Consider the following 12,156-nt stretch of genomic DNA (forward strand, 5'->3'; position numbering starts at 1 on the left):
CCTTTATTTTTTTTCTTTTTATAATGAAATAGATGTGATGAAACTATGAACTCTTAATATATAAGGAATTTGGGCTATAAAGTCACAGGATATGGCAAATAATATAGTTTAAAAATGAGGACAAGAAGCTCTGGTGGCACAATGGTTAAGCATTCAGCTAGGAACCAAAAGGTTGGCAATTTGAATCAACTTGGCTTTGACTCTATAGAAGAAAAATCTTGGTGATATGCTTCTGTGATGATTCAAGTCTAGAAAATCCCTATAGGCAGTTCTACTCTGTCCTGTAGGTTCACTAAGAGTCACAATCAACTTAATGACACACAGAAATGAAGGAAAGTAGCATTTCCTGTGGATCTCATCTAGGATGTCTCTTGTATGGTCTTCAGGAAATAATACAGCATGTGGCAAGTCCCATTTCAATCATAAAAAGACTGGCAAAATTAGGAGATAACATAGTTACAAATACAAATACATAGTCTAGCTTCCATGCTCCTCAATTCCTTTTATATTTTATCAAAGTTATGATATTTATCTTCTTCATTATAAGTCACCTCAAATCCTTATCAGAATGTAATGGATAAAACATAAATAAATGCTGAAGACATTTTATAACCTGTCTAGATATGAGAAAAATGGGATGATGCCACCGATTTTTTAAAATGATTAAAAATTAGAAAGAGAAACCATATTCCCATATTTTGAGTTTGAGCATCTTAAAGACAAGAAAATGTCTTTATACTTTGTCAGGGAACAGCAATGACAGCCTGAGAAAATACAGAGAATTCAGCGTATTGAATATTTGAAGGTCACGGTTTGCTTCAGCAACTCAATAAGTCAGTTCAGAGTCTCTTAAGATCATTTAAATCTCAGCCTAATTTGTTCCTCCATAGTGCTAAAAGATAAAATCCCCTTTTGATATCATCAAGAATCTAATAAATCCAAAATCAACAGAATTGCCATGAAGTTTAGCACTGTCCTTTCTATGCACCTGTGTAAATCTCTAGACATTAAAAGACACAAAAATATAATTTTTGATTAAATATGATAAATTTTTTAAGCTCTACCAGGGAGATTATGCCATGGAAAAGAAGTTCAGAACTCTAATTAGAACTTGTTGCATACTTCCAGAAAATAATTAATTTAACCTTCTATAATCTTGCATTTCAGCAAAGAAATATAGTAGACTACAAGTGTTCATACACATAATATAAAAATGTTACATCTTTTTGTTCTGGAAGTTTATTTTGCAGGAAGGTTCAAGATGACATCCCTAAGGCTGGGAAGACTGTTTGATGATTAGTTAGAAAGGGATGTCTGTACATACAATTTCCACCCATTAATCTACCCTATTTTAAATACAAGAATTTTGGTATCTTGTAAAGTCCTTGAGAACTGTCACAGTTGAAGGTGCTCAGGTGAAAACCAAAAGGAGATTAGAGCTCACCCAGAGGCAGAAAGGTTTGGTGACTTACTTGCAAAGAAATCAGCCATTGAAAGTTCTATTGCAGGTAAATAAAAAAATTCCCAACTTAAAAAACGTCCAGGCCCAGATGGCTTCAGTGGTGAGTTTTACCAACATTCAGGGAAGAGCTTTCACCAATTCTACTCAAATTATTCCAGACTGTAGTAAACAATGGAAAACTCCGTATTGCATTCTATGAAGCAAGCATAGCCTTCATACCAAAATCAGGGAAGGATATCACTAAGAAAGAAAATTATAGACCAAAATCCCTCATGAATATAGATGTAAAAATTCTCAACAAAGTTTTAGCCAACAAAATTCAACAACATATTAAAAAAAAATAATAATGCATCATAACCAAGTGGGATTCAAACCAGGGATGCAAGGATGGTTAAACATTAGAAAAACAATCAATGTAATCCACTATATAAATAAGCAAAAGAACCACACGATCATGTAGATAGATGCAGAAAAGTAATTTGACGAAATCCAACACCAATTCCTGATTAAGAAAAAAAAAAAAAAAAGCTCAAGAAAGTAGGAATTGAAAGGAAATTACTCAACATAATTAAGAATGTATATACAAAATCAACAATTAACATCATTCTGAATGGAGAGAAATGAAAATCTTCCCCTTGCAAACAGGTACCAGACAAGGATGCCCTTTGTCACCACTCCTATTCAATATTGTTTTGGAAGTCTTAGCCAGAACTATAATGCAAGATATGAAAATTAAAGGCATACGAATTGGCAAAAAGGAAATAAAACTCTCTCAACTTGCAGATGATATAATCCTATACGTAGAAAACCCCAAAGACTCAGCAAAAATAGTATTGGAACTCATTGGAAGATTCAGCAATGTGGCAGGGTGCAAGATCAACATACAAAAATCAGTTGGGTTCCTCTATATTAATAATGACAATGCTGAGAAGAAAATTAGGAAAACAATACCATTTACAATAGCCATCCAAAGGATGAAATATTTAGGAATAAATGCAACCATAGAAACAAAGGACCTATACAAAGAAAACTAAAGAATACTACTACCAGAAACCGAAAGATAGTTACAAAAATGGAGGAATATGCCATGCTCCTAAATAGGAAGACTTAATATTGTGAAAATATCAATACTACCCAAAGCAATCTATACATATAACATAATCCCTATCCAGATTCAAGGAGCTCTGGTAGTGTAGTTGTTACGAATTGGGTTGTGAACCTCAAGGTCAGCAGTTCAAAACTACCAGCTGTTTCATGGGAGAAAGATGAGGCTTTCTGTTCCCGTAAAGATTTACAGCCTCAGAAACCCTGTACAGGGTCACTATGAGTTGGAACAGACTCCATGGCACATAATAACAACAACAACAACAATCCAGATTCCAATGACATTCTTTAGAGAGATGGGAAAAAACAATTACAAACTTTATATGAAAAGAAAGAGACCCAGGATAAGCAAAGCACTGCTTAAGAAGAACAAAGTTGGAGGCCTCTCACTTTCTGACTTCAAAATCTACTACATGGCTACAGTGGTCAAAACAGCCTAGTACTGGTACAATGAAAAATACATAGCTCATTGGAACAGAATTCAGAATCCAGAAATTAACCCATTCACATAGAGCCAACTGGTCTTTGACAAAGGGGCAAAGTATATTGAGTGGGGAAAACAGTCTCTGCAACAGATGATGTTGGCAGAACTGGAAAGCGATATACAAAAGATTGAAATAAGACCTTTACCTCATGACATATACAAAAACCAATTCAGCGTGGATTAAAAACCTAAATGTGAATCCCAGAATTATAAAGGTCATCAATGAAAAAATAGGGACAAATTTAAGGGCTGTAATCCAGTGTCAGATTGTGGAACAGACCATCAATTGCTCATGTGCAAATTCAATCTAAAGCTGAAGAAAAAGAAAATGAGTCCACAAGAGCCAAAATATGACCTTGAATATATCCCACATGAATTTAGAGATCATTTGAAGAACAGATTTGATACATTAAATACCAAAGACCAAAGACCAGAATAGTTGTGAGATGACATCAAGAACATCGTACATGAAGAAAGCAAAATGTCATTAAGAAGATAAGAAAGAAGGAAAAGATCAAAATAGATGTCAGAGGAGACAGTGAAACTTGCTCTCCAGTGTAAGACGCTAAAGCAAAGGGAAGAAATGAGGAGGTCCAAGAGCTGAACAGAAAAATTTAAAGATCAGCTCGAGAAAATAAAGTCAACTATTACAACAAAATGTACAAAGAGCTGGAGTCAGAAAAAAAAAAAAAAAAAAAGGAAGAACACGCTCAGCATTTCTCAAGCTGGGGGAACTGAAGGAAAAATTCAAGTCTCAACTTTCATTACTGAAGGATTCTTTGGGCAAATTATTGAATGATATAGAAAGCATCAAAAGAAGATGGAAGGCATACACAGAGTCACTGTACCAAAAGGAAATGGCTGATGTTCACCTGTTTCAAGAGGTAACATGATCAAGAGCCAATGATTCTGAAGGAAGATATCCAAAGTGCATTGAAGGAATTGGCAAAGAACAAGACACCAAGAATTGAAAGAATAAAGATTGAAATCTTTCAAGAAAGTGAGGCAGCAAAGGAGACACTTGCTCATCTATGCCAAGAAATTTGGAAGATAACTACCTGGCCAACTGATTGGAAGAGACCTGTTTGTATATGTTCCCATTCCAAAGAGAGGTGACCCAATGGAATGCAGTTGTCATCGGACAATATCTTTGATATCTCATGCAAGTAAAATTTTACTAAAGGTAATACAGAAGCAGCTGCAAGCATACGTTGACAAAGAACTTCCAGAGGTTCAAGCCGGATTCAGAAGAGGCCTTGGAATGAAGGCTATCATTGCTGATGTCCGATGAAAGCAGATAATACGAGAAAGATGTTTACCCTGTGCTTTATTGGCTGCACAAAGGCTTTTGATTGTTTGGATCATGACAAGCTACGGACAACATTGGGAAGTATGAGTATTCCAGAACACTTAATTGTGTAACTCCCACTCACTCACCCACCCAAGTCTTGTATATCCATCATAAATGGAAGAAAATGGGAGACATACCTACATTTGTAAATTTTCCACAAGAGCTGGAGTTCCGCCAGGTCATAATCTGTAACCAATACTGAAGGTTCATCAATTATATCTGCAATAAACATGCAGGAATAAAAGCAGAAATGCTATAGGCTAACTTTTTTGACTAAACTATTGCTAACTCTTGCAATGCTTTACAAAGAAATGTCAACATGATGTAGTCAGTAAATCTTGCCTAGCTGTTGTCCAGGAGAAATTGTCACCAACCCATTAAAGTGTCTCTGGCTTTTCCTAAAGAAAAGTAGGAGAACAAGGATCATTCTGGTTAATTTTGAGTTGGGCATTATACATTAAATTAAAATATATGCTTCACTCATTTAGGAGTCTGAATAATAAAAGCTGTATCCAGCTGCACCAACTTTGGTCTATGCATTTTAATGACTGATTTGAGCATATACTAGAATTGTAGCTGCTATTCAAATATTTCCTTTTTTAAGAAGTCACAAATCTCTCCCTTTATAAATGCACAGAGAAATACTTTATAGTCTTTTAATAATTTGTATCAAAAGACTTTAAAGCTTAAGATAGGTGGAAATTATTTGTTTTAGAGCCAGTAAATATAATGGGCTTGTCAATATGATATTCAGATAACTGTCAAAATATTTGGAGTGTCTCCAACGAAAAGAACCTAACTCGATTTCTGCATTCAAATGAATTCTAAATAGAAAAAGTGATATACAGTTCAAAAAGAAGTGTTAGACTACAAAGCACCTTTCCATGTCTCCAAGGAATTATGATCCACTGCTCAAATAGACTTTTAAATGGTTGTCGAGTTTTCAGGCTTCTTAGATGTCCATACTTAAATCAGTTTGAACTAGTTAAGTAGAGTTACAATTAGAATTTTAATTTCTTGTCTTTTCATTTTTAACCAATTGTGAAAAAAGCTAATAAAATTGGGATGTGATCTTAAACATAGTAGATTTTAGAAGGATGAGACAATGCTTTATTACCCTCCAGAGGTTATTTTTCAAAATGTATTTCCAGTTTTGATATTAGAACTCTGTACTTCTTGTGTAATGACCCGTGAACCACAACCCAGAAGATTTCTCTAATAGGTTTTAAAAACTAGGAGATTTGGATTTAATTTATAAGAAAATGTGATAGTATGATTGAAACATAAAAACAAATATCTATGAGCTAAGAAACTCATTGAATTGTCAACCTCAAGGTCAGCAGTTCGAGTCTACCAGGCACTTTGCAAGAGAAAGATGAGGCTTTCTGATCATGTAAAGATGTACTGCCTCAGAAACATATATGGGATGGCTACATATAAGTCAAAATATACTGGATGGCACCTGACCACCATCATTATCTATGTAAAAAAGTTCTCAATAATTCGCCATTAATTCTTACATCCATTCTGAGTCTGAAATCTGTCAGTAAAATGTGACATTCTATGAAATTATTAATAGAATGTTGCTGTTATTGTATGTCATGGTGTCAGTTCTAACTCATAGAGACCCTGTATAGGGTTTACGAGGCTGTAAATTTTTAGGGGAGCAGAAAGCCTCATTTTTATCCCTTAAAGCAACTGGTAGTTTTGAACTGCTGACCTTGAGGTTAGAAGCCCAACTCATAAACACTACACTACCAGAATGTTGTTGTCCTTTTAAGGTGCCATTCAGTTGGTACTGACTTGTAGCTACATTATGCACAACAGAATGAAACACTGCCCAGTCCAGGGCCAACCTCACAATTGTTACCACGCTTGAGTTCATTGATGCTGCCATATTGCCAATCCATCTCCCTGGGGATCTTCCACTTTTTCTCTGACCTTTCTCCTTACCAAATACAATATCCTTCTTCAGCGACTGGCCCTTCCTGAAAATATGCCCCAAGTATGAGAGACGAAGTTTGGCCATCCTGGCCTCCAAGAAGCACTCTGGCTATACAGATAAATCTGTTTGTTCTTTTGGCAGCCCATGGCACTTTCAATATTCTCCTTCAAAACCATCAATTCTTCTACAATTTTCCTTATTCACTGCCCAGCTTTCGCTTGCACATGAGATTACTGAAAATACCATGGCTTCGGTCAAGTGCACCTTAGTCCTCAAGCCGACACATTTGCTCTTCAACACTTTGAAAAGGTCTTGTGCAGCAGATTTGCCTAATGCAATATGTTGTTTGATTTCTTGACTGCTGCTTCCATGTGTGTTGATGGTTAATCCAAGAAGAATGAAGTCCTTGACAACTTCAATCATTTCTCCATTCATAAGAATATTGTTTATTGGTTCAGTGGTAAGGGCTTTTGTTTTCTGTTCATTGAGATGCAATACATACCAAAGGCTGTGTTATTTGTTCTTCATCAGTAAATATTTTAAGTTTTCTTCACTTTCAGCAAGCATATTGCAAGTTGTTAGTATATCTTTCTCCAATCCTGATGTAACATTTTTCTTCATATAACTCAGCGTCTCGGATTATTTGCTTAGCATACAGGTTGAATAAGTATGGTGAAAGAATACAACCCTTTCCTAATTTTAAACCATTCAGTGTTTCTATGTTCTGTTCCAACAAATGCTTCTTGGTCCATGTACAGATTCCTCATGAGCACAATTAAGTATTCCAGAATACTCATACTTTGCAATGTTGTACATAGCTTGGAATGATCCACACAATCAAAAGCCATTGCGTAGTCAATAAACCACAGGTAAACATCTTTCTGGTATTTTCTGCTTTCAGCCAAGATCCATTGGACATCAGCAATGATATCTCTTGTTCCACGGCCTCTTCTGAATCCTGCTTTCCAATCAGATTTTATATGTGTAAATATATGACTTAAATATCTGTCATGAAGATTAATTTGTAAAAGCATTTTTGAATTGTTTTAGAATACCAATCAGCTAAATTATTCTGCAAAGGTTCAGTTAGCAAATATTTTGAATGTTGGGGATCACTCCGTTTTTGTTGCAATTATCCAACTCTGTCATTTAGTGCAAAAGAAGTCACAAATAATAGAGAAAGTATATGTGCATGCATAGGAGAGTTGTTCTACGGGTGATAGTTTGATGGTTTCTGATCTAGAATGGTGATTCCGAATGAGTGTTTGTGTGTGAAGGAGAGGACGTTTGGGGGAGTTCATTGAGGGTAAAGATTCAGAGAATTTCTACTTGAAATGTTCATGTTTATTACTATCAAAAATCTGTAATTCATTTTAAGAAATCATATTAATGAAGTTAAGAAACAACTTTTAATTACTATACTACTTTAATATGTTTTTGTTAGTGTTAAGTGGCGTCGTTTGCTCTGACTCATAGTGACCCTGTATAAGATTTCCGAGAAGAGGTTGGTGAATTTGAACCACCAACCTTGTGGTTCAAACCTGTCTTGCGGTCCAGAGCTCATCCTACAGTACCACATCCGCACTCCACGATGAACATACTTAACAAAAAAATGTGCTTACTAAAAAAAATACTATTTGAGCCACGTATGTAATTTCAGTTATTTTCTAGCAGTCACATTAAAATATATATATGTAAAAGGACACAAGATACACTCTGCAAATTCTAAATGAGGGGAGGATATCGCCGTGAGGAGACACCCTTCTTTTCAAAGCGGTCCTCATCCCAAAATTTCTGACCTCCCACCAGTAGGTGGCAAGATAGAATCTCCACGCTCTAGGAAAGGACTACGCAGGGCGGAACATTTGAGTCTTTGGCGCGCAGCTTCCGACACTATTTTCTGTTGACGCCGGAAGCAGCTGATCCTTTTTCCTGCTCAACGTCACCATGGCTCGTGGTCCCAAGAAACATCTTAAGCGTGTGGCTGCCCCAAAGCATTGGACGCTGGACAAACTGACTGGTGTGTTTGCTCCACGCCCATCCACTGGCCCCCACAAACTGAGAGAATGCCTCCCACTGATCATTTTCTTAAGGAACAGACTTAAGTATGCCCTGACAGGAGATGAAGTTAAAAAGATCTGTATGCAGCGGTTCGTTAAGATTGATGGCAAAATCCGAACTGATATAACATATCCTGCTGGTTTTATGGATGTTATCACCATTGACAAAACCGGAGAACATTTCCGTCTGATCTATGACACCAAGGGTCGATTTGCTGTTCATCGTATTACATCTGAGGAGGCGAAGTACAAGTTGTGCAAAGTAAGAAAGATCTTTGTGGGCACAAAAGGAATCCCCCATCTGGTGACCCATGATGCTCGTACCATACGCTACCCTGATCCCCTCATCAAGGTGAATGATACCATTCAGATTGATTTGGAGACTGGAAAGATTACGGATTTCATCAAGTTTGACACTGGTAACCTGTGTATGGTGACTGGAGGTGCCAACCTGGGAAGAATTGGTGTGATCACTAACAGAGAGAGACATCCTGGCTCTTTTGATGTGGTTCATGTGAAAGATGCCAATGGCAACAGCTTTGCCACCCGACTTTCCAACATTTTCGTTATTGGCAAAGGCAACAAACCATGGATTTCTCTTCCCCGAGGAAAAGGTATCCGCCTTACCATTGCTGAAGAGAGAGATAAGAGACTGGCTGCCAAGCAGAGCAGTGGGTGAAATGTTCTCTAGGTGATGTGAATGCACAAATCTTTACATAATTAAAGATATTAAACAAACACACACACAAAAATATGTAGAAGTAATGTCAGCAATATATTTTAGTTAACCAATATACCAGAAACATCAGTTTAAGGACTAAATTATGCCTGACCCAATACATGGTATTTTCAGTTGACTCACATTCATGTGAAAGTTGAACAGTGAATAAGGAAGACTACAGAAGAGTTGATGTGTTTGAATTTTGATGTTGGAGAAGAATATTGAAAGTACCATGGACTACCAGAAGAACAAATAAATCTATGTTGGAAGACGTACAGTCAGAGGTTCCTTAGAAGCCAGGATGACAAGACTTCAGCTTTCATACTTTTCATACTATTATTAGGATGGATCAGGTCCTGGAAAAGAACGTCATGCTTGGTAAAGTATAGGACAGCAAAAAAGAAGACCTCCAATTAGATAGATTGGCACAGTGGCAGCAGCAGTGGGCTCAAGTATAACGACAATTGTAAGGACTGTACAGGGTCAGGCAGTGTTTCATTCTATAGTGTTTTGGGTTGGTATTAGTTGGAACTGACTGCACAGGACCTAACAACAAACAACAACCACTCAAAACATCATTTTTGCCATGTTTATTGTTGCTATTGTTAGCTGACATTTTGTTGGTCCAAAACTCTTGTGTTAACCCGTTTACTAATGAGATATTTTACTTTTATTTTTATTGCCTAACCTTTGAATTAAAAAAACAAAATGCCATCAATTTTGTCAACACAGTGTATTACAGAATAGAATTGCTCTATAAAGCTTTTTTGTTAGTTTGTGGTTTTTGCTGTTTTTATAGCATTCTTTATAAAGCACTAGATCTTCTTTTTTTTTTTTTTTTTTTTTTTTTTTTTTTTAATAATGCTGTTATGTGGGCTTGAACAAACCAGTGTTTAGGTTAGGAGTCAAGCACAAATCACTTGTGTAACCCAGGGACCTAGGTCTTTGAAACTGGTATATGCTTTATACTTACAGCTCTCTCAACTTGGACTAGCCACATTTTCAGTCAATAACGTGGTTATTGATTACCACATTGGACAACCCATCATGCAATATGTTACTTGTTTTGACTGGGTGATATTTAGAGAACAAGTAAAGTAGACTTTAGGATAGGTTCATACTATTATTTTATCCTTTGCTCATAGCAGAACTTAATAGCTGATCACATCCCTGTATAACAATGAGCTTGGCATCATCCTCCAGAGTCTTTGTGCACAAAATATTGGGCAGAATATGAAACAATCTGCTCCTTGTAGATTACAGCATTGAAAACCCTATGGAACAATTCTACTCTGGCTTACAGTGTTGCTATGAATCACAATGGACTCCTAGGTACTTGGTTTACAGCCAATCAAAAAAGCTGGCGTTTAAGATGAAGCCTTTCTGCCAATTGATATACAGACCATAAGATTAATTCAACCACATAATTAATCATGTGAAATGAAGGCTCATTTCAAATAATTACCTTCTTTTATTTACCTATTTAAAAAAAAAAAAAAAGCATTGCCTTCAAGTCAATTTCAGCTCATAGAAGAGTAGAAAGAACTTCACACAATAACGTTTTCAATAGCTGTAATTTTACCTAGGAATCCTGGTATGGCTCTGCGGGTTAATGCTCTGGATTGCAAGGTCAGTTTGAACTGCAAGATCAGAGGTTCAAGCTCACCAGCTGTTCCTCAGAAACCCTATACAGGTTCACTATGGGTCCAAACCAACTCGTTGACACTTAAGAACAACAAATCTTACTGAAGATTCCTGGTGTGGCACTGTGGGTTAATGCACTGGACTGCAAGGTCAATGTGAACTGCAAATCAGTTCAAGTTCACCAGTTTCTCCTCAAAAACCCCATACAGGGCGGCCATGAGTCAGACAAACTTGACGGCACATAGCAACAACAACATCTTATCAAGGTAGATCAGTAGGCCTTACTTCCATGGCATAACTGGTTGGATTTGAACAGCTAAACTCTGAGTTTGTGTCTAAGCACAAACCATTAGCAACACCCAGGGACCTACCAAGGGCCAAAACTCCAATGCCATCTAGATGAGTTGAAGACAGTAGAGTGACAGGACAAGCATGTGTTCCTCAGAAAACAATCCAAATTCTAAAATGAAACATTACATCGCTAAACAAAATACATCTGCAATGCTAAAATTTTCTGTCCGCACATAATTTTTAAAAAATGTTTTATTGTTAATTATGTGTTAGTTTACATGGGAGAACATTAGCTTTACATTCATCCTTTCGTATATCGTTTCATTGCCATGGTTACAATTCCATCCATGTATCATCAACCAGCCAAATGGTACACTTTGCAAGCCTGCCCCCTGGTCGTCAGCACACAGCCCCTCTCCCTCTCTGGCTCTAGAGTTCCCAGCCGCTTCATCACTCCACGTCATCATCTCTGCCTCCATCTCTGGCATCACTGTTTCTATGGATAGGGTCCCGATGGTCCCAGGGACCTCTGCTCCTGGACTGCAAAATCAACCACTCTCCTCCTTTTGCTACAAAATATCTACCTTTACATTTCCAACCCTCACAGTCAGTCCTGATAGTAATTATGCACTATTGTACCACATGAGTGCTATCTACATCTCCTTTCATCAGTCCCGCCCAGACAGATTGTATACTACTCAGTGGAGATTCTACCTTTCTCCGCACCCTCTGGCTCTAGGTTCCCTCTTGAATGCTTGTAAGTCAGTCACTTCTTGCCTTTGTAGACCGCCCCCCTTCCATTTTGGGTAGCCAATGTCCAAGTTGCCCATACCTGTCTACCCTGTGTATCAAGGGGGTGGGAATGATCCTCTCTGTAAAGATTTGTTCTTTCTTTTGAGTTCTGCATCCATAGGTATAGGTCAAGTTAATCAAATTGTATCATATTACTCTTTTTTTCCTCTTCTTTCTTCTTCTAGTTGAGCTCTGATCATCCAGCCATTGAAACCAGGTCAAGTGGGTATTATTTGTAAGTATGGGTGTTCATGTGCATATGCCCTCTCTTCTTATCAGCTAGAAACTTCATTCTCCTCTCT

The 12,156-nt window shown here is 37.1% G+C and overlaps 1 protein-coding gene across 1 annotated transcript; it reads left to right on the forward strand.

The window, feature by feature from the left end:
* Nucleotides 1-8,293: 8,293 nt before the first annotated feature.
* LOC102822329 (40S ribosomal protein S4-like) lies at nucleotides 8,294-9,085 on the forward strand. The gene has a single exon (XM_006864940.1). It carries the CDS (start codon nucleotides 8,294-8,296, stop codon nucleotides 9,083-9,085), a length of 792 nt encoding a protein of 263 aa, XP_006865002.1.
* Nucleotides 9,086-12,156: the final 3,071 nt, after the last annotated feature.

The sequence above is a fragment of the Chrysochloris asiatica genome, unplaced genomic scaffold, assembly GCF_000296735.1.
Source record: "Chrysochloris asiatica unplaced genomic scaffold, ChrAsi1.0 scaffold00073, whole genome shotgun sequence".
NCBI classification, from domain to species: Eukaryota; Metazoa; Chordata; class Mammalia; order Afrosoricida; family Chrysochloridae; genus Chrysochloris; species Chrysochloris asiatica.